General features: G+C 39.7%; 2 protein-coding genes across 2 annotated transcripts; one reads left to right on the top strand and one right to left on the bottom strand.

Moving 5' to 3' along the window:
• Positions 1-236: 236 nt before the first annotated feature.
• Positions 237-9,667, bottom strand: utp15 (UTP15 small subunit processome component). The gene is made up of 12 exons (XM_080738283.1): positions 9,462-9,667; positions 8,626-8,744; positions 8,428-8,520; positions 6,914-7,098; positions 5,800-5,978; positions 3,752-3,877; positions 3,472-3,607; positions 3,284-3,368; positions 1,594-1,749; positions 1,190-1,291; positions 902-1,035; positions 237-763 (listed from the first exon to the last, which is right to left on the bottom strand). The coding sequence occupies exons 2-12, from the start codon at positions 8,713-8,715 to the stop codon at positions 463-465; spliced, it is 1,587 nt and encodes a 528-aa protein (XP_080594409.1). The 5' UTR covers positions 8,716-8,744; positions 9,462-9,667; the 3' UTR covers positions 237-462.
• Positions 9,668-10,309: 642 nt separating this feature from the next.
• On the top strand, positions 10,310-15,523 carry LOC308295068 (transcription factor BTF3). Its single transcript, XM_080738019.1, has 6 exons — positions 10,310-10,358; positions 12,165-12,233; positions 12,345-12,458; positions 13,343-13,544; positions 13,779-13,835; positions 15,129-15,523. The coding sequence occupies exons 2-6, from the start codon at positions 12,165-12,167 to the stop codon at positions 15,173-15,175; spliced, it is 489 nt and encodes a 162-aa protein (XP_080594145.1). The 5' UTR covers positions 10,310-10,358; the 3' UTR covers positions 15,176-15,523.
• The last annotated feature ends 8,768 nt before the right edge of the window (positions 15,524-24,291 follow it).

The raw sequence follows: 24,291 nt of genomic DNA, 5'->3' as shown, positions 1-24,291 counted from the left end.
AGCCTTCTTAAAAGGAAAATTCCCTGCACCGCCCGCCCAGTACAGACTAAATATCACAGACAAAACATTTACAGTGAAAAATATAATTACGTGATGAACACCACATCTTCAGATCCGTATGTTTTATGAACACATTCTGTCTTGCCCCACTTGGTTTCATAGACCAGTGGCCCTCAACCTTCCTAGGCCGCGGCTGCGACACCCCCAACCTGGAGGTCACAACCCACAGGTTGAGAACCACTGTCATAGACCACCAAGTAAAATAATGGATGTCATTGGCATCATACATATAAAAAGTTTCATGTTCAGGCTTTAATGTCCACATAGTGGCATGTAGCATCATGAGTTTCTGTCACTTGTCAGTTTGGTGAAGTTCTAACAATAGGTTCCAGGGACTGCAAGTGTCTTCACTTCACTACCCCTATGGGAATCAGGGATAGCAGGTCTCTACACCCAGAGACCTTAGGTAGCCTGGGGCTGTGGCTCTGAAGCTCCTGTGCCTGCTTGAGCCAGGCCATTGGGTCTGCCGATTCCTGAGCATGGCACGTCTTTCCTGGGCAGCGATGAGGTGAACAATATGTCTAACATTCCTAGGACCTCCACGAGTTCCTGCTCATACTCCAGCTCTTTCTCCAGCAGCTCCTGCAGGCGTAGCAGCTGTCTGTCTACCACCGGGGACTTGCCGATCACTGGCTGGTAGAGATCCAGGATCATCTCGGTTGCCATTACGAGAACGGGGCTGAACCTTGGGTCGAGCAAATACCTGTGAAATGGAAAAGTTAACCATAATAATAATGTATAGCCTGGCCATTGACTTTGAGAAGTGGGTAATAACTTCCAATCGTAAGACTTTTAGAATGGTTGACATATCGGTCAAGAAAACATGATGTCTGAGACTCACATTACGAGGAAGCTGAGCAACTGGCAGAGCTGCTGTTCTTCCCTTCCTGCCAAAGCATTTTTCAACACCCCTCTTCGATCCAATTCTTTCATGACGGCAACCGGGATCTCTGGCTTTTTAAATCTTGTCCAAGACTACATGAAAAACAGACCATCTTTCAGTTAGTGCACACTTATTACAACAATACCACCAGCACCTTTTTCCCCATTCACTGTGAAACGTTCAACAATCTTTCACCATCAAGAATTATGTGCAATATAGTGGACATAATATACAGATGGAATGTACCTCCATAGCTTTATCCAAAGCTTTGGAAACACTGAAACGCTTCAGCTCCTTGTCAAAGTTTGTCAAATGTTGTTTTACTGGTTTACTGACAAGGTAGTCATCCTGTGAAATAGAAGAGAAGTAGTAATGAATTCCCAATAACATGGCAAAACAAAAACTGTAAAAGCGTCAAGCACAACACTGTTGAAGCATGAAGCATAAACTAGCATTTGACTGGCACATAATTAGCTCTGCACAAATAAGACATACTGGCTGTTGTCATAAAGTTTGAGGTCATCTTTTGTAGAATTCAGTCGATGGATCACTCAAGGTATAATCACTCAACAGACCAGCATTATGGCTCAAACCTTTCTGCTCAGCTAACCTGCACCACCAACCAAGTACTAGTAGACCTGGCTCCTTGCCTGTTTGGGAGTGTAGTTCTTCCCCTTCACAAAAACGCGGTACGCCGGTCGCCGCCTGTGTTGGCCAGAGGTTTCCTTTGTCTCTTCAGGGCTTTTCCTGTATTTGACACTCATAACGCTGTTGGTCATCCCCACAACAATGGACTGATCACCAGGCTGAAGAGAAAAAAAATATTTGATAGTTTTATGAAGTGCGACGACAAAGCTTAACACATCCTCCATAAAAAGGACTTCTATACAGTACACACCACACCAAGGTATCATCTTGCAGTTGTGGAGAATCAGTGGCTGACAAATTAGACCGTTTGTACGCTGTTGGTGACATTCAGCCATTAGCAGGGGTCTGATCATACGAGTGATTATGTCCAGCCCTAATGAAGACCGTAACCACTTAAACCCCATATAGTTTATGTCCCTCAGTTTTCTGTGATTGCAGGGAAAACCTTTGCTGAAAATAGCTGATCGACAAGTTCACAAAAGCTCACAACGTTGCAAGCTTGTCGATCTGCTATTTTAATGAGTGTGTGTCTGTGTGCGACTTGCAGGCACTACATGAACCCAGCTATATTATGGAACGCACTCATTTCTGGCAGAAAAATTTCACGATTGTAAAGACAATAGATATCCTCTTATCTGTAATGATAAGACATACTGTAGCTTCTGTTGTGAGTTTTGTACACATTTGATCTGGGTCGAACGTGACACAAAACGTGAGATGTCACCTGATCTGATCACAGACATAGTTAGTCAGGACAAAGTCAGCTTGACCTTGTCAGGATCTGATAACGATCTGAGGTGAAGTGAGTCAGTTACATGTACAGCCCTGAGAAGAAATGGGCCGATATATTTTGATCATAATGTGTAATAGTGAATTTGTCAGAATTATCAAGTTCATCACAATGTTCAGTCAAGTAATCTCCACTCAACCCGTTGAATGTTCCCTTCTATATGCATGTATACACAAAGTTTTAACAAAAAAAAAAGATTGGAATAATTCACATAATGTCCAATGTCAAGAAATATATTAAAGTTTCAAGAAAATGTACTTTCACACAATATTCTCATTTTTCGAGAAGGATCTGTACATGTCTAATAGAAAAGGGAAAGGAGTCATGTGCCCCCCCCCAGTGAATGTTGGCTAGAACAGGTCGTCAGAATTATTGAGATCATCATAATGTTCAGTCGATGGATCACTCATAGTATCATCACTCAACCTGTTAAAGTAATTTCCTCACAAGCAGGTGCAAAAGAACACAATCAGCTGACTGTAAGCTGTAGTCTGCAGTGTGTTTGGAGCAACTACTTTAAAACGATGATCACCCAATCTGATCACCCAACGTAGTAGTCGTAGTTAGTCGAGACAAGACTGTTTGGTCTGTAGAGGCCTTAACAAAATCACAAATGTGTTCAATTCATGTTGTACCCCATTTGATTGCCTTACAGCAGGTTTGAAACAGAAACACATGACACCTTCACATGTACAGCAATTCCAGTCCAAATCTGTTAATGAGACAAACAAAACTATGGGAAAACTAACCGAGAAACAGGTGTGCCACCTTTTAAGAACCAGAGACTACAGTTCTGCCTACAGTAGAAAATCACCATTTTGAGGTAAAACTGAACAAACAGCTCTAAAACAACATTCTAACATTTTACACAAATTGTCATGCATAGAGGAGTAGTTTCTTACAGCCAATGCCAGACTAAGGATGGAAGCTGGATAATCAAAGTTGTGGACCACTTTATAGTTGGTTGTGTTGTACACTTTCACATGCCTGGAGGGAGGGAGAAAGAGATGTACAATAATATTCCAAAACATTTTATACATACACATTGACAATTAAAACAGCTTCTAAATCCATCTTTTTAAACACGCACCTGTCCAGTGAGGCAGACAGTAGTCTCTGCCTGTTGCTGCTGAGACACAAACAGGTGACTGTTTTATGGTGGTTCTTCAGAGACACCAGAGGCTGACCACCTTTCAGCAGATCCCACACTTTCACATAACGGCCCCCTGAAACCATAACAAGTAACAGCTTTACTAAAGAGACAATACGATTGAGGGAGTGTAAAATAGGCTGTGAATCGTGAGTTGTGAGAAGGGAAATCGCCACAACAAAGCGTACTAAAATTTAAATTTATTCAACAGGCGACCTACCTGCTGAGACAAGAAGACCCTCTGAGGGATACAGAAGAACACTCTCCACTGGCTGGCCGTGGTCCATGGTCATCACACTCTTACCCTCTCTGCCATCGAAAACTTTCAATGTGTGGTCGTATGAACCTACAGTACAAATATCAACAGTCAATTACAAAGACATCAAGTCTAGCCCTCGTTCCAAAACGTCTCAAAATCATAATATTACACACAACTTAGGGGGATACTTCAAAATGAAAATTCAACACACAATACAGATTTTTCATTATAAGTAATAAAGAGCACTCGCCTTTGCCAACGCCAATTAGTTTACACTTTTGTTTGTTGCTTGATGATAAATACAAACTTTGAAAGTCGTGTTAAAAAGCGACAAGTGGCAGAAGGATACAAATTTATATAACACTCATGATACATTTACAAAAGAAATGTTAAATGTGCGTGTACGGGAAGCATATGCATAGGCAGGCTTCACTGATACCAAATATTTTAGTCTGTATCAATCCGATAACATTATCACTAAACTCCTACACACAATGCCACAGATACAGGCAACTCAACCATATCCTAAAACTCTGGTGCAGTTTTAGGATGCACCGAAAACCTCTTGGCCGAAACAGAAAGCGCTGTGGTCAGTGCCACAACACTTTTAAAACCAAGGGGTATTATCACACAAAAAATGTTAATGTGTTAAAATGCCCATGTGACAAAATCTATATTGGAAAAACCATCTGTCACCTCAAACGAAGGATCAGTGAACATAAAGGTTCAATAAGAAGAAAAGATGTAAACTACCCCGTTAATAATCCCTCTCCCATCTCCTCCCTTAGGTTGCAGAGCATAGAGAAGATTACACTTCAGAGAGAGGGTGATGTTGACAGTAGGTCATGCCAGAGAGAGCTACAATGGATCCATACCTTATAAAGTCTACAACCTCTAGGTTTAAATGAGGACTTTGACAATGTTGCACAGTTTTGAGTGTGAGGCTTCCTTTATTTGTTCAATTATTTCAAAGGCAAAAGCATTACCATAAGTCACTGCTTTGGTTGTTGTCTTGTATAAGGACTTAAAATGTTACACTTGTGTACTTCCAGATTAGGTTTAACAACATTAAACAAGTCTCTTCAATGCAGTAGCTTTATAATGCACATGTATTAATCCAGTCGTGTCACACGCCAAAGATGGATGATCTACACATGATCACAATGTCTTGTGTTGTTGTTAGAAGCTGCATTAACAACTTTTAGTTGTTAGTAATTCATTTGCAGGAGGTATGCATGCCCCCGTGAATTTGACTGCTGGCTAGAACAGGTTGTCAGAATTATTGAGTTCATCACAATATTCAGTCGATGGATCACTCAAGTAATCATCACTCAACCTGTTGAATGTTCACTTTTATATATACTCTTAAATGGTTGTCCAACAGAGGACAGACTAATGTTTTAACATCCGGATTAGGTTTAAAAAGCTTCTACAAGTCTCTTCAATGCACATGTATTAATGTGTCGCTTGCCAAAGACGGATGATCAAACACTTGATCACAATGTGTTGTGCTGTTGTTGGAAGCTGCTTGCTGCATTAAGGACTTTTCAGATGGCACCTAGTAATTCATTTCCAACAAGAAAGGCAAACATGCTGGTAGGAGGGATGAGCACTGAGCAGGCTTATGGGAGAGGTGTATGCACAAACCACCCGTGCGTGCAAAAGTTGAACTGTGCATAGAGAAATAGGGGGGGTGAGTTTCCATTGAAACGGGCAAAAATAAAGGTATGTTTTTAGGATGGCTTTTGTGGTATATTAATTTCTGTAGCCTACAACTGCTTCTACAAACAGTGTGTAGTTGCTGTTTGCATAAGTTATCACAGCTTCTTTATGTGTGTTTTTAAGCCAAAAATAAAGAGGGGGGGGGGGGGGGGGGTATGCATTATCGGTGGCTGAAGTTTTGATGCAACTCTACTCTTGGTTGGGACAAAATAGTGGTCAGACGTGTTATGGCCAAAGGTTTCCCCTTTGTAATACAACATGAATGCCATACAAACAGGCCATCTTACCAGTTATAAAGAGATCTCTGTTGAGTTTGCTAGTGGTTCCACAGCGGATGTAATCTGTATGTTCTTTGTATGAGGTCAACTCAGTGGAGCTGGGGATGTCCCAGAGTCGACAGGTGTAGTCGTCTGACCCTGTCAGTATCTGATAACGATCCGAGGTGAAATCTGTTACATGAACAGCTCTGAGAAGAAATAGGAAAATATAAATGTAATGTCACCATTTTTGCTCATGTGCCCCCCCCCCCCAGTGAATGTTGGCTAGAACAGGTTGTCAGAATTATTGAGATCATCATAATGTTCAGTCGATGGATCACTCATAGTATCATCACTCAACCTGTTAAATATTCTAAGCAGAGAACAAGAAAAACTAGGTGCTCAGGAGGTACCAGCAAAGTTAAAAACGTGTGGCGGGTGCTACCAGGATCAGTGGGATAAAACTTGAAAAAAGAGAAGGCGGATCCGAGCACTCAAAAAGTAAAAAGGAGGGGAACGGACGTAAAAGCAGTGTACTTTATTTCAAGACATAATAAAAGCCGACATGTTTCGACCCTCTCGGGGTCTTCATCAGGGCATATAGGCCTATATGCCCTGATGAAGACCCCGAGAGGGTCGAAACATGTCGGCTTTTATTATGTCTTGAAATAAAGTACACTGCTTTTACGTCCGTTCCCCTCCTTTTTACTTTTTGAGTGCTCGGATCCGCCTTCTCTGTTAAATATTCTCTTCTAACTAACAGAGAATTTGTCCAACAGAGGTAGACGACTGGCAAAAACAAAAAGATACGCTGAGGAAAAAGAGATGATCAACATAGCCTCTAAAGGTGTTGAAAATGTTGTCCAAACATGCAAGGTTCTATTGTCAGGTGCACATTAAATATGAAAATGAAAAGTATCGTGGAATAAGCCTATAAGTTATATTTGGAAATTTGCTCGGAGGGTTTGGTAAAATATTCGAGGACACACTTCAACACAACTCATTGCATTTGACATTAATTTTGCGCTTTACCACGATGCAATATCACATGCTCACAGGTCCAGAACGGCAAGAAATTCAGCTGTAACAGCTTTGTGACAAGCATGTGACAATTATTTTGGCAGATGAGTCACAGAACACTTACTTTGTGTGTCCTTTGAACATCCTGAGAGCCACTTTGCCACTGACGTCAAACAGCCGCACCACAGAGTCCTCACATCCTGCCACAAGCAGCTGACCATCGGACCGAAACCTTCCACAATACGCGGTGTCCTTGAACTTTGTAAATGATTTCACAGGCTCCTGGGAGAACGGCCCGTAGATGTGGATCTAAGAAGAGGTCGGACAAAATTTCTGTTTAAGATAATGCCAACACTTTAACACCGCCTACCCCGTTCTTTACATACGAGTATACTACGTTTTTAAAATTGTAAATCAACATGTTTTTCATCAAACTATAGCAATATGAATACTCTGCAGTGTCAGTGCATTAGAAGACACTGTTTTTATTCTTAATTGTTTAGCCAGCCAACAAACCCATCCCTATTTTAGGCACGTCATTATAGGCCAAAAATAAATAGAACATTTAAAAGCTCACTATGTCATCTTGTAGATCCAATTCAATTCAATTCAATTCAATTTTATTAAAGTGTCAAATCATAACAAGTTATCTCAAGACACTTTACAAAGGCTAAAGAGCCATGAGAGAGAGAGAGGAGAGGGGGAGAAACAAGGGAGAGACAAGGGAAAGACAAACAAGGGGCACACACATACACAGGTCCTGCATGCGTATGTACAAGAACGAACGAAGCAACGAACGAACGAACGCACACACACACAGGCGCTGCATGCGTGTGTAGGGGGAGGGGAAGGGGAGGTAAGGGTAGGGGGGTGGGGGGGGAGGAGAGAGAAAACCCGAGATCCGATCATCAATTTGTTGTAGAACAAAATGATATGGTTTAAGTGGTTAATGTAAATGGTCTTCAAGAGACAAGGTGGCCACACACTCGCAGCCACAGCCAAAGAGCCAATACTTTATTTTTGGCCGAAACGTATAAAGAAACCAACGTTTCAGCGTTGGTTTCTTTTAGAACAGGTTGTCAGAATTAGAGATCATCATAATGTTCAGTCGATGGATCACTCAATGTATCATCACTCAACCCATTAAATATTCTTTTCTAACTCTAGCAGAGAATTTGTCCAGCAGATGTAGACTAGACAACTGGAAAAGAAAGCGCAGAGGACAATTTCAGAGTTTCATAACTCTTGCCGAAATGTTTTCTTTTTACTCTGTGTCCCAAAATAAAGTATTGGCACTTTGGTTACCAGTGTGTGCAACCACATTCACATCTCTTGGAGACTACTAATTACATTATTCACCACTACAAGTACTTTGGTGTGCGTAGCATAATCTCGTGCAGTGTTTAAGTGGTTAAAGAGTGTGATATCATATCATCAGATTCATGTAATAAAACGTCTAATCCGGAATTCTCTTGGAGAGACACTCACACTATACATTCTGTTAGCACAAGGTTAAGCCCCATAAAATAAATACACACCAATCATAACATCTTAAATTACCAACCAAGGGCTATCAGAAATGAGCATTTTACACTAGGCAAATGACATACAAATGTGTGAAAAATGCCACTAACACACCCTTGTGAATGCTGTCACAGCATAGTTATGTGGAGCCAAGGGAGAATAGTCTATGCTTGTGACTGCTCCATATTCTTTTATCTGGACTGGAGCCTGTCAAGAGAAACAAGAAAGAAAGCATGGTTAACTTAGAAAAAGATTAAACACCATCCTAAAATGTGAAAACTGCACTATTAAAAATGTAAAAAACAGACATACCTTGTAGTTTTTCCAGTACAGTGTATCCTGTGTGACCTTCTCGCCTAATTTGGGATACACTTGGATTTTCGTAGGTTTGAATGAGGCCATTTTGGTGCAACTGTTACTGATGGTCTTATCTGCCAGAAAAAGGTTTCAAAGTAAGCCACGTAATGTACATGAGACAAGAAATCTATTGGACTACGTAAAAATCATTGATCCTTTTTAACATCGAGAGGGTACAAATCAGGGTCATCAATATGTCCATAGTCCATACATACATTTTCAGATTTTGTTTTCACATCAAACTAGAATGTTATTTTGAATCATAAGCCCCAATTACTTAATGTCAGTCTCCAAGTTTTCTTCAGTTCAGAACAGTAGGATATTAATTCACTACACATTAGGAGTCCGCCAGTACAGTCAGTCTCAAATGTTTTATTTTCAAGGACACCCATGTGTACAAATGGAACCAAATGGACCCTCTGTCCATTTGTACACTCTCAGAGATGCAGACCTATAATAGTCCATTTGGACCACCCTCTAGGAACCCCGACGAAGGTCCTTCAACCTACTTGAGGACCACAGCAGCACGAGTAGTGTACAATTAGGGCTAGCACTGTTTCTAGTGGTATTTGTATGTCCATGACAAAAACAGCATTTTGGCAAAAAAAATCCACCAGACCACCACAAGCCGGCATGGCGATGAACCCTGGCCCATGTAACCCAGGGTTGACACTTATGGGTCCGTTTGGTTACATTTGTAAAGTCTTAGTGAACTTATTCAATAATTTAAAGCTAAAGTTAATCTATACACAAACGTCAACATAATGTTATGTGAGTGCGACATGACATACCTCAAAATCTGCAAGCGTGTTTTCTCTCAGCAGCACTTAGCTATAGCAAGCTAACACCATGGCTAACACACATGGTTCAGCAACTACATCCACTTGGGGTGCTTCTCTCACCGACAGAACATGGACTTCTTTAGAAATTAATGTGTGTAGCAATATGTATTGCTGGTTTTAAAAGAGAGTTTCGTTATTTAGGCCAAGTGAACAAAAGTTGTTCATTTTAACAATAACACAAGCTTATCACGTTGTCGCTCAACAGCCTTGCAGGAGGACGCCATGATGGAAATACTACAGAAGAAGATGGTGGATACATGAAGAGATGGGGCTGTGGTGGGACAGCAGCGCCCCCACGCGACCAAAACACACCACCATGGTGATGGATGATGTTAAAGAGAAATGTAGCTGTTGAAACCAAATACAAAATGCTAGTTTTGTAACTATTTATTTTGTAATGTGATTTCAATTGAACTTCCAATTGTTTTAAAACTGTAATTTACCTTGATAGGAATAGAATTTGGAGTGAACTGTGACAATCAAATAAAAAGATTTGAAAGAACTTCCAATAAAAATGTGGTGTTGTTGTACTAGTCTGTTTTGTGCTCTCGACTGCCACTTGATGTATGTGGCATATCTTTTGATTCTTCCACCATGATTCTGCACAACTGAAGTCCAAGTCTGGTGCATGAATTTACAATTATGTTTAATTTCGCAGGTCTCTCAAATCACAAATAAACATGATGAACCTCAACGACAATAAATTATGATGTTTTTATCATTGTATCTTCTTCATGGACGCTACCCAACCTGAAGCACTAGTCGACGTCATTGCGTCACTTCCGTCTTTCCTTCCTTTCTTGGAGCTTCCACCAACTGTGTAACCCGCGTGTTTACACCTCCCAGGTCAGAGCTCTGTGAATAACGCTTTTAAATCGCTTATCTGTCCCTCTGTACCTTGCTTCCCTGCGGTACGCGCGCTCCCGCAGCGCTGTGTACGTTTCCAGTTTTGATAAAAAAGGGTGACGGGTCTACTCGCACAGCCCACCCCACATCGCAGGGGCCTAGCGTTAGCTGTTAGCAGCATGCATGCTAACCTGTTCAGCAACATTTTGTCAGCACATAAAATGTTCAGGCCAGGGCACGTTTCCTCGTTCTGGTCTGTTCCTCTGAACGACGGTGGTCTGTGGTCATGTTTGATAGATCTCATTTGACATCAAGGCCACTACAGCGTTGGTTCACCAAGACCAAGTGGGTTCCGGGGACCCCCAGGGGTCCTACCTTGAGGGTACACAGCTAAATGATAGTCAGGTCAGGAACCAAATGGACCCTTATGGATATGTAACTCGGAGTGTACAAATGGTCCATTTGTACACTCTTGAGCTAAATTCATGTTGATTTTGCATTATAAATTGGGGTCTCAGAGATAGAAATGCCATTAAATGGGGGCCTGTAGCCTAATGCATGTCAATTTGGGGGTCCTTGACATGAAAAAGTTTTAGAACTACTGCACGTCTTCAGTAAACATCCTAGCTGTCAACCTAGCCTTGATACAACCATCCACCCACAGACCGATCAGATATGTTAATGGTTTGCTCTAGTCTAGTCTGTAGCCACCAGATTAGAATGATGTGAATCAGTAGCCACCATCACTGGTGGTTTGTGCAGAACTGGATATAGATGAACAGAACAGTGGTGTGCACTGCAGCTATTTTAGAGCATGGGTCCATGGGACAGCTGTGCATTCTTGGGCGTCTTCTTTGCAAACCAAGACAGATACTAAAGAGAGTGAGGCTCTGATACTGTTCGTCATTATACTTTACGTATAAGAAAGTGACCCAACAACAACAGTACATTCATGTTGTTGAATGCACACATTGCTTAGAATGTATTTGAACTCCAATTTGAATTTATTACCAAAATGATGCTATCACATAGTATGTGACATGGTTCCCTAGACCTCTACTATATTTAATTTTACCCACCTTAAACTGCAGCCATGCCATGGCTACATAAATGATCATATTGTCCACGTTACCATGGGAGCTATGTTTTCAGTGATAGCTTCCCTTCCTAGGCGTGGTACAACATGTCCTTATTCTGACTCAACTAGGCTTTTGTGTCAGTCATAGGCTGAATGATCAGAAAAAGTTACATTTTGTGTTGTCTAAATGTAATCCCTTATTTGACACTGCCTGCACAATTCACAATGACAGGTTGATGTTTTTCTTTGTGGCTATGCATGTGCTTGACACATTTATTTTTTCTTCTTTTTTTTCTTTTTTTTGTTTGAACCACCCCTCCCCCAAAAATAAATAAATCTTATAATGATACTCTTTTGTAACAACGTTATTGATTATTAATTTTGTTTTGAGGATTCCTGTTTGTATACCCTGGCTATAATGTATTACAGTACAGTAAAGTTATTGCAGTGCTGTGTTCTACTTGATTCGGGGGTCTACGCCGTATGCTGTGAAAGAAATAGAGAGAAATAGAGTCTGCCCTCATGAACCTTTCAAAGTAGCGTATCTGATAGGCATTATGCACTGGAGTATGCGCTGGCCACAGGAATGGCCGCGGATCATTAGATTATAGTATGCCCTGCCCTCAAAAATATTCTAGAACACACCCTGGCTGTATTTGTGTAGTAACACTGTAGTAAAACTCATTTCTGTTTTTCTTCTTTTTTCTTGTGTACTGTTTGGGTGGCAGATGAAGGAGACGATAATGAACCAGGAGAAGCTTGCCAAACTGCAGGCGCAGGTTCGCATAGGCGGAAAGGTATGTGATGAAACATCATGTGAATGTATTTGAGTAACATGGTCTTTGTAATTAGATTGTCAATGGATTTCACACATTGTCTTAATAACTGTTAACTGTCGTTTCCCACAGGGGTCTGCCCGCAGAAAGAAGAAGGTGGTGCACAGAACAGCAACAGCAGATGACAAGAAACTGCAGTTCTCCCTCAAGAAATTAGGTGTCAACAACATCTCTGGCATCGAGGAGGTAAAGTACCAGTATATACCCTGCCTTTTTTATTTTACATTTTGTTTACACAAATATGATCTGTGCATCTTACCATCACCAATATATTTTAGTCACATGTCATACTGTGAAGGAGTGTCACAGGGATAAGTCTTTTTGTAGGTCAACCCAGAAATGACTCCCCCAATGGTTTCCCACTGCAGATTTCCAATGGACTTTTTAACAGGTTTTGGGACTACAAACTAGCACTTTTTAGAAATGGTCAGAGATTGGGATTCCGCAATCGTGGAAATTAGCGCAGATTTCTCAGTTGTCGGCGAAATAGTCACAAGTGCATTTTCACGGAGCTGCCGTTGGCAGCGGCGGAGCTGCAGTAAAACCTGACAAATTCTTAGTTATTACAACTAATTTTATATTATAAGGATTTGTACATGGTGAGGGAGGACACCACTTTAGAACTTATTCTTCACTGGGCCCTGGGGGGACTAGTTTGATTGACAGACAGTTCCCTAATTTAAAATAGTCCTACTGAAACTGAATAATGTTTTACCCTCAAAAACGATAATTCTGAGTTCTGACCCATAATGAATTGTATCTATTTCACAAAGGATTTTACTTGTTAAGTAAAACAAAATACATTTTTGCTTGATAACTGGTCATTTTAGATTATTTTTTAATGTCTGCGGAATATTAACTATCAAGCCTCGGAATCAAGTATTGTTCTCCGCAGACTCAGGATTGTTCTTCGCGGAATCAAGTCTGTGGAATCCTGAGGGGACTAATTACATAATAATTAAGGATTTGTTTGGATCATCCCTACTTGCCACTATCGTAGTTTTTTGGTGGTCCATTTTGTTGTCATATTTGACCCAACTTCTTCTTCCTCTCCTATGTTGTTACCACAGGTGAACATGTTCACAAACCAGGGAACAGTGATCCACTTCAACAACCCCAAAGTTCAGGCTTCTCTGGCTGCCAACACATTCACTATCACAGGGCACGCTGAGAATAAGCAGCTCACAGAGATGTTACCAGGAATCCTCAACCAGCTAGGAGCCGACAGTCTCACCAGCCTAAGGAGATTAGCAGAGACCCTTCCTAAACCAGGTTAGAGATAGCCTGGGTGCCAGCCTGCTCGCTCCGTTCTGCGATTGTTTTGTCTCTCCGCATCACAGTCTGGAAATGATTCAGTTGACTCGTTGTTTTTGTTTTTTGTTCTGTACTGTAGCATTTGAGATTTGTTTCAAATCAAGTGCAATATAAATGAAATTTATTGTTTTTAGGTGATTCTCAGTTTCTCACCAATGCTCACATTGGACATTACTGTGTTTTCTCCCATAGTTGGAGAGATTAAAGCCCCAATGGTAGCTGCTGAAGAGGAGGATGACGATGTTCCAGGTTAGTAAAACAGTTTTGATTTTGTTTTGTTTTTTCAGCTGAAAGAAAAAGTCACATAGATTTTTTTTCCCTCAGACAATTTTGAGTTTTTCTAGGAAGTAAATTTTGCCTGCAACAAAAATCTGTCGAATTTTAAATGAGAGAATATGGCATTTCTGAATCCAATGGTTTTGAGTGATTTTTAAATCCCATTAAACATCTGTTGTCTTTTTCAACATAGTTATTAGGCTTGTGCAATCCTATAATCCTAATTCAATCACTGTTGACAGTTCATCTAATTTAATAAATAACAGTGGAAGATTGTGTTTTGCTATCATGTATTCCACAAAAATTAAGAGTTAGCTCATGAGTTAAAAAAAATAAATAAATACATCTCATGTTTCAGTAGTAGGCTCAGTAATTGGCTCCTTTGGAAGACATTTAGATTAGATTAGATTTATTTTATCAGTCTCTTTACATCAACTGGAAGGGATTTGTATCCACTCTTCAGTACAGAACTCACACTTGTAATATTGCAAGGCCCACTTACGAATCAGTTGAATGTTTTGCCTGATTTACCCACATATCCTCTGGTAGAGTAGGCACTTTGTGGATGAATTTCTGATGACATGCTGACCAGATCCAGTGGCAGCAAAGCAGCCCCAAACCATGCTCCCACCACCATTATTTATTCAGCTAAAATGATTAGAGTTTTGATGTTGGCCAAAATATGTACAGTATGTGTCTTCATCGTGACCTTACTGAGTCTCTTTCTGATGGTTTATTAATACAAATAAAAACGACAAGCGCACACACAAGCACCTCTGCTCGTATTTTCATTTCACCACCACTGATTCGTACACATTGACATGACTGAGTCCATTCACCTCTACATCCCTTGATGTAACCTTGGAGTGAATTCTCAATCTTACCGTCAGACTTGGACTCTGTTAGATGGGCTGGCCTGAAGAGATTTACAGTAGTTAGACATGTTCTCTATTGATAGATGATCTTTTGGGCTGTGGATTGTTTATCTTTCAATAGCATTGAGAGCAGCACCAGGTCGCTTTGGTTTCAGTCATAACATTTCTCAAGGTCTGGTGGGTTGCAAACTTGAAGTCAGTTGTTGATTGGAAAATGAAGTATTTTTATTTTGGGCACATAGTGCCCACAAGTTTAGGTGTACACCTTATCATGAGAAAATTCATGAATTCCATCTTAATTGTTTTTTTGTTTTGTTTTTCTTTCTTTCTTGTCTAAGATTTTTCTGTTAACTCTTTCACTCTTAACCCCTGTATATCTGTTTACTTTTAGATCTTGTTGAGAACTTTGACGAGGCATCTAAGGACGAGGCAAACTAACGAAGAAAATCAGAAACCTTCTCAAGGCTCTTCTTGACATACGCTTCTCTCACAAAACTAAACAGCTTTTATTTTATAACCGTTTGTCTCCCTTATGGCTATGGCTACATGTAGAAATTCTTCTTGACCATTGGGCCCATACAAATGACATGAGTGAAATATTACTCATGGCAGCCTTTACTTGATAGTTTGTCTGGTTTGCCTTGTTTTGTTGTAATTTGTACCAATAACATGATTTAATTCAATGGAAACCCATTTCTTCCTCGCATTGCCTCTCCTGTGTTACAATACCAACAAATCGTCTATTGGTGGAATTATACTTGTAATAAAGATTACATAAGTCACAAATGTGTCTTTTTTTTTGCTTAAAATGTTAATGGCTTTTAGTAGTCAATAATGCACACACAAGAAAACAATTGCATGTCACATATTGCGTTAAGGAATCACCAGAGGTTAGGATGGTTTTGAGTTAAATACAGTAAATGGTCTTGAGTGGATACAGCGCACACATCTTTGCCATTGATGTTTTTCCACTTTTTGCCATAGCTCTTATATTTATTTTGCCATTTATATTTGTTCAATAAAATTGATAAAACATGACAAACACTTTATATTCAGCACACACATGTAATCACAAACAAATAGCAAATAAATAATATAAAAATAACCAAGGCCCATTATTTATATTGTAAATACAGAAGACATCATTCTGAAAAGTTAACCATTTGGCACCCTAATCTTTTCCCTCTACATTAGGGGCTGTTTTACTATTAAAAAGACATTTGAAGATCTAGATATAGTCTAGTTCAACTAGACTATATTGACACATTGTGAGCTTGTAGATTGGCTAATTGAACTATTTTAAATGTTTTTCAAATATTTTAGCAATAATGGGTAAGGTGGCGTGCAAGATAGGGCCCATGTGTCTTAAACTATTGGGCAGTTAGTGAACATCTGTTAAATTACCTGTTTTGTGTAAAACATTTGTTTTGGACTGGTGTGGTTGGTCCATGTAAGGCACCTCTTATTCTATGTCTGTTCTTTAGATATGACTGATAATGTAATTGTGACCTTGACCTTGATTGTGACTTCAACTGTTGACCATAACTCTCAACATGTTTCATTAAAATCTGGATCCATTCTGCATTTTCACTTTGATAGAGAGAGAGATGCTCTTCTTTTGGTTAAGCGGTGGGAAAATGGGGAAACTATTGTAGGCAGCCTAGAACTGAAACTGAAAACTGAATTCTTAGAAAGACTGACAGACACTCAACTAAATGACCCAATAGATTTCTCTGAATAGAAATATATGTTTCTCACATGTTTTAGGCCTTACACTGTAGGCAATGAGCTCCCCATCGAAATAGTGAGTAATGGTAAGGGGAAATTCCTTTTGACAAGATTACAAATTCTCCATATCGATCCTCAGTCTGTTACAGTACATACGTTAAACAAGCAGAATAGAGTAGATTGTGTGAGGACTCTATTATACCTTCGCTGCTATAAACAGGAGGTTACAGGACAGTCTAGCGGCATTCGAGTACATCTGGGGTCCTATCACAGCGCATCTCACTTCTGCATGACTAAATTATTACAGCTTTAGAATGTGACCAATTGTTTGTACTTTTATATAGCAGGTGGCCACCTTTTGTACTTTTTATATGATAGATAGGTGAATTACCTGTGTTTGATATATGCATTATAGTCTGGTGTGTGTTTGTCTTGTTATGTACTGTTGATGTACTGAATTACCCTAGCAAGCTTGAGATCATTGGAGAAATGTCCTTGCCTTACACCCGTTTACAATATGGGTGACACAAGTGATACTTTTTTCAGCATTTGACTGGAATATTGTCATAAGTGGCTTTGGAGCAATTGAGCCTGTTAAAGGAGTAGTTCACCCCCAAAATGACTTATTTTCTATTAATTAGTCACACCAAGGAGACTTGAGTTCAATAATATCTTTTTTGTATTCGTCGCATTCCTAAGACTAAGATTCCTAAGAATACATTTATTCTCACACAAATGTATTTGGGTCCCCATCCAGGCCCATGCATTTGGGTCCCCATCCAGAATCAACGGGGGTACATTTACTATAATACATTTTTTGTCTTAGGAATGCAACAAATACAAAAATATATTATTGAACTCCAGTCTCCATGGTGTGACTAATCAATAGAAAAACACACACTTGCCTAGATACCCATTAAGCAACACTGTTATTGAGAATACTGATGGACATAGGCCTACTGCATCTCTGCCAGGCAGTCTGGCCATACTGTCCTGAATGGCCAGGTCGCTGGTGTGTGGTGAACCAGCCTGCTGCTTGCTGGCAACTGAAGTGATGTAAAGTCATGATTGAGACGGCCACAATCTTCTTATTTCATATAACCTTGTGTCCACTGTCCACGTCCAATATCTAGACTGAGGTTGCTGCTTTTATTTTTTTGTTTGTTTTGTGTTCGTTTGTTGCCAAGCTGCTTGAGGGACTTCACTTACTTGAGTCATTCCTGTATTTAGCAATTTTCTGATTAAACAGGCCTTTTACTGCTTACTCCAGTCCTTAAATTTTTGTAATCCGCCCAACTCTGATCATCTCTGTTCCCCCTGTAATTACAATATCTGTTTCAATTATCATTGGAATAGCCTTGAATGTCATAATTCATCCAGGCTTCAGTCCAGTGTTTGTCCAGTTGTTTGTATATAGCTTTAAAACATTAATTTGAATGCTATGTTTTAGTACATGTTAGTACAATGCAAACCAGAGGACCAGGTCATTTTGCTCTGACAATCAACAAGTGCTTCTTTGCTTTTGTCAGAGACTAGATCTATTATTGTTATTATTTCAAGAACTGTGGCAGTTGAGTACAGATCAGTCTTAGTACAGATGTACAGATGATGGAATGGTAACTCAATCCATAATTTATTATGACACCACTTGCTGCTACCCTTGCCTTGTCTGACACTACAACAAGATCAATATTGAGTAGAAGAACAAACGTTTTGTTTTATTAATCAACTGTTTCATTAAAGGCTTGTACCTGGGCCTGTCTGAAATATCAGTATTAAGATATCCTGACACTGCGCAACATTCATGAAAGTTTATCTGATGTCAGCATCTCAATTACAGATCTTATAGAAGATAGATATTTGTATGCTTAAAATAATAGTAATGGGAAACTGGTTGTTATAATGGAACGCAGGGTACTTTTTATTCTGTCATTGTAACCTTCACTTTTTCAGTTGAAAAATGTATCACTTGAGTGCAGCTGGCCATTCCCACCCGTTTTCATTACATCTGCTCAGCCGTTATGCTCAGACTACAGATAGCACCGATTACAATACCCTGCATGCCAGCCATGCATGCAGCCAGGTTAATTTAACTACACCTCTGGAACTCTCTTGAGCAGAGGTCTTCAACAGGGGGTCCGGGACCATTAGGGGGTCCTCAGAGTTACTACAGGGGGGCCACCAAATCTTTGTGTGATAGGATAATGTTTTTTACATTAATCACTGGAACCCTAGCATCCCTATTCTGGTGGAACATTAGCCAAAAAATAGAAGATCTGCAAGGCGTTGTGTCGTGAGCTTGTAGATCGGCTATTTTTTGGCACAGACAGAGGATTGGTGTAGAGGGACAAGAAGAGCAGACTAGTAGGTATTGACTGTTAAATGTATGAAATGAATCCAATGAACCTACACAGATGATACTGTGCTCTCAAACAAGTCTAAGCTGTATAAGAAATCGATGAAAATCTGCAACACAACTTATACAATATGTAGTGGGGGTCCCTGCTTCATCTCTCTCTCAGCTAAGGGGTCCTTGGCCTGAAAACGTTGAAGACCCTTGCTCATGAGCACCCCTGGTCCTCCAGTGACACAAAAAGCATGGGCTATACTCAACCTGAGTTCTCTTGAAAGATGTCAGAGACCCAGGGGCGTCACAAGGGGGGGGAAAGTGGGACTGAGTTACTAGGGCGCAAGGTGGAGGGGCCTTAATTATTTTAAACTTTAGCTATTGAAAAATAGCAGATCTACAAGCTCACAGCACGGCACAGAGTGCCACACTGCAAGCTTGTAGATCTGCTCATTTTGAAAAGTTGTGAAAATGTGTGCAAATATTTGAATATATGTATTTTTTAAGCAAACATTTGTAACTCAAATTTTGCTTCTGGGGGGTCCCTGGTACTAAATGTTTTGAGATGGAAGTCCGTGGCCAAAAAATATCATTGGCCAAAACGCAATACCTCCTATCTACAAATTTCATGATTTTTGGATTTCACTTGAAATAAAGACAACAGGCTATACTTCACATGGTCAGTCTGTCTGCAAGATCGTTCTGCCCCTTATTTTGCCTAAAATGTCATGTGACTAGAAATAGTAGATTTTTAGGTTTTAATGTTGAACACACATTTTCTTTTTCATTTTCCCAACAAAGTGAATTTTTCAGATAGGAGGTTTTGCACTTTGGCCATCGTAACAGTAAGACTCCCTAATCGGGAGTTGTGATTTGCCATCCAAGGAGTGTGTGTGCAAAGTTTGGAATTGATAGGGCCAACGGTGGCAGAGATATAGGGCAAAAGTGTGACGTGACGTGACGTGACTGACAGCCGGTGGAGCTTTTCAGGATTTGAAATATTCAGACTTGCACAAACGATTTTTCAAAAATAGCAGATCTACAAGCTCGCAGCGAGGCACTCGAGCTTGTATATCTGCTATTTTTCAATAATTAAAGTACCCAGGGCCCAGAATTTGGTGCGACACCCCTGGATGACAGAGACACATATTTTCAGGCTTTTTCAAGTGCAATTCCTTGGTGGCTTCCAGTGGCATTGTTCTAACCGGTTAAAACCCATGAAGTAAACAACCTAGGGTTTGGATTAGGGAACCAAACGGGCCAGGTGTGGACACTCCCTTATTGTGGATGAAAATGCTGCAAACTTAAAATCCCCAACTATTGCTTACACTCAGAGATGAAAGGTTCCTATAAATGCAATGTTTGCAATGACCTTTAAATATGATGTGATGTATGATGTGAAACTTTAGAAAGAGGTCTATAAGTGATCCCTCTTCTATTATTCCTTGGCATTTTCATGCTTTATTCAGATAGTTACAGTGAGAAAGAGACAAGAAACAAGAAGAGAGATTTAATCCCTCTTCTAGAAGCAATGGGCATTTCCCTTGACAATAGAAAAGGAGATCACCGGAAACAAGAGAGAAAGTTTTTGCATCATCAAATTAGGGCAGAATTCATAGATCTAGAACACATAGAATTCATAGATATAGAACACAGAATATGTACAGTACAGTACAGGGTTGGTGGGTAAACCAGCTCAGTTCACACGGGTGTGATTTTTTAATAAAGAAGAAGAGTGCCTTAGTTTCTTTTTTGCTTTTATTTTATCCCATTTCAAATTGACCAATTGACCTTTGCACAGTTACTAGGAATAATTGCCAACGCAGTGGCGCACACTTCTCTGAGCATTTGTGAAGAATATTATTGAAGAACTGAAACTTGAAGCTGAATTCTTAGAAAGAATGACTTTATGTCTGCTCAAATGAACCAATACATTTCTCAGATTTTCAAGTGTCTTTCTGTAGGTGTATTCTGTAGGTGAAGAGCTGCCCTTTGAACTAATTCATAATGGTCATGGGGAAATTCCTGTTGGCAACATTACAACATCTCTACCTTTTTCTGTCTGTATACCAACTTGTGAAAATGTATTTCCTCTTTTTAAAATACAATATGACGTGTGTTGACATGCATGTGTTTGTGTGATACCATTTTGTTTATCCGAGAGATTTTGTTGACAAGCTGATATTTTAGAGGAAAGAACTCGTATTTGGGACAATCCCCTGTCCACACTGACAAGGTAGTATCTCACACCATTTTGCAGCCTCTCTTCATACATTTGAAATAAACACATGCCTATTGTACTACATAAATTTGACATGCAAAACAGTGTTGAGGAATTGAATTCATACCACCACGCGAGGCTATGGTTGGTCTCTTATTGACAGTAATCATGTTATGACAGTTTATGCCACATTTATGGTTAATGGTTAATATGGTATTCATATAAAGAAAGAAAGAAAGAAAGAAAAATAGCTTTTTCTTCATGGTTCGGTTCAAATCTGATCAACATTTCTTGTTGTTGCCCTTAATGTTAAGTTACCCTCCTGACCATGTGAAAAACCGCCCTGCTTTCAAATTATTGTTGTTGTTGTTATTTAACTCTCCAGTCCAGTCCAGCCAGCCCAGACCCTCTCCAGATAATGTAATCAGAACATGGGACAACACCTGAATGTTGAACCCCAGCATCCCTATTGTGGGGGAAACCTTCACAGAAATGAGCAGATGACACACACACACACACACACACACACACACACACACACACACACACACACACACACACACACACACACACACACACACACACACACACACACACACACACACACACACACACACACACACAGTCCTCTGACAGTCTTGGGGGGAGTACCATGACCTTAGCTTCCACCCACTCTTCCTCTACCCACATGGGTCTCAAACACATAAAATGCTGCAGTCCAACAAGGCATTTCATCAAGTTAGCAGGATTATTAAGCCTGAGCACAGATCTTTCAGAGGGACATCGCAGTCTGCAAAATGGTATGTGAAAGAGAGGCGATGAATGATTATTGAATGACAAATGTATAACGGTTATTTTCTTATGATCTTATTTTACAGTCACTATGGTATAGGAGTTGTACGTTATTTTTTATTTCTCTGTGACTCTGATAATGTGACAGGCATTGTGTCATCTTATTTGTTTTTGATTGTTTTTGAAAAACATAATTAACTGTTAACTAACTCACTGTGCTGAGAGAGGTCAAATAAAACGAATGCATCCAATTAAAGTGCTCTGTGATCACAGTAGCAGAGGAATGTTGTTCCTCTGTTACTAGTAAATGAAATACTGTCCATGACAATTAATATTGTTTTTAAAGACAGTATCAGTGAATAATAGATAATGTATCGACAACTCAATGTCTCTCTCTCTACCACCCCTCTCTCTTTATCTCTCATTCTTTCAGAAGACTCCATCATCATCTGTCATCCTATTCTTTATCAGCCTCACAGTAGCGTATGGACTTAGCGACTTTCCTGACAATGGTAAGTATCATAATAAGATTTGTTTTTACTTAAGTAAAAGTATCAATACTGCAATGTAGAAGTTACAAGTAAAATTCCGGAATTCAAAATGTATTTGAGTACAAAATGTACTTAATGTACCAAAGGTAAAAGTACCATTCCACATGTTTTGTGGAATGGTACACGTTGCGATGCATCGCATCGCAACACATTGTGAGCTTGTAGATCGGCTATGTTCAAATGGTCGAAATGTATATAGGGCTGAAGTTGTTAATGTAAGTTTTGTAATAATAATCAATATACAAAGTAACTAGTAACCAAAGGCTTAAAATAAATGTAGTGGAGTAAAAGTATAATATTTGGATCCAAGATGTAGTGGAGTAGAAGTAAAAGTATTGGAAACTGGAAATCAAGTAAAGGTCAAACGACTCAAAATTGTACTTAAGTATAGTACTTAAGTAAATGTACCTAGTTACGTTACACCACTGGTTTTGGTTCTTTGACATACACAGTAGAAAGGTAAGAAATCGTGGTAGGCTTATGTAACATACCTCAATCATATCACACTTACACCAGTGATTGTCAAAAATTCTAGGGCCACAGACCCCAATTTGAACTTTATCTCTGGGACCCCAATTTCTGCACTGACGAGAGTGTATAAATTGCTACTACAACTGGCTATTTGTACACCCTCAGAATTATAGACCTGCAAGGGTCCATTTGGTAACTATTCATAATTTAGTTGGTAATAATGGGACCTCAAGGACCACTGGGTCCCTGCTCCCTGGACCCCATGTTGGCTGTGTCTGATTACAGTACATCTACTGAATTATTAGCATACTACTTATCTGGCTCTGCTTTGGTAAAAAATTACTCAAATATGTGTATGTGTGTGTGCTTTGTGTCCATGTCTAAAGTGGTGACGGCTAAACAAGGTGACTCAGTCACAATACCATGCAAGGCCAAGAAGACCAACGGCCCGGTTATGTGGAGGTTTGAGGACGAGGAAGTAGAAGATGACGATGATGATCACTTCAAATTGACTGTTAGTGAAGTGGAACAGGCAAAGCTGGGAGAGTACAGCTGTTGGAACGGGGAGGAGAAGCTATCATCAGCCTATCTGCTGTTTGAGGCTGTGGACGAGAAAAACGAGAAAAACAGTAAGATATTTGTGCAATATATTAAACAGGAGTACCGCTTAACACTATGTGTGTATGGTCTCACTAGAATGCGTATGTAGCATATGGTCCATGGTTGATCAATATTCTGCATTTGCTGCACCTGAGGATGACTGATGACCCTTTATGTCTGGCAAACCATCTTGTCAATTTTCCCAAATTCTTTCTTTCATTAATGACTGGCAGGGAACACAATGAATGCTCAACTGAACTGTCCTGAAATATACTACTTCATATACTGCAACTTTTTAAATCTGTTGTATCCCTTTGGGTATCTCTTTTTATGTGATGTATTTTCTTGCTGTTTTTGTATCTTTTGTAATGCTTTGTGATATTCTATACATTTCTGTTAATGTATTTTAATGTCTTGGACCCCAGGAAGACTAGCTGACGTTACGGCTTCAGCTAATGGGGTTCCATTTAAATAAACAAATAAACAAGTAAAATAAACATAACTTTCAGAGATGAAATGTAGAGGTATTTCCACTCCAAGCAATCACAAAATAATAATAATAATAATAATAATAATAATAATAATAATTGTGTGATAAATGATTGACTGATTACGATATGTGTGTTTCTAGGTTCCTTGCACTGCCGGGCAAAATCATACAATTGTAACTTCAGCTGCAAATGGAACCATAGTGATCATTTCACAGCAGTACGCCTTGGACTTGGCCCTTCCTGGTAAGCCAGAATACAAGCAGAACTAAACTCAAACTTGCCAAGAGGTTGGCCAATTTATACTGACAGTTAACTGCATAAATTAGGCAACAGTGGGGTTAGGGTTAGTAAGT

Source organism: Nannobrachium achirus, assembly GCF_963921795.1.
Source record: "Nannobrachium achirus genome assembly, chromosome: 12".
Lineage (NCBI taxonomy): Eukaryota > Metazoa > Chordata > Actinopteri > Myctophiformes > Myctophidae > Nannobrachium > Nannobrachium achirus.
The sequence above is the reverse complement of the archived record's forward strand: the minus strand, read 5'-3'. Positions and strand labels throughout refer to the sequence as shown.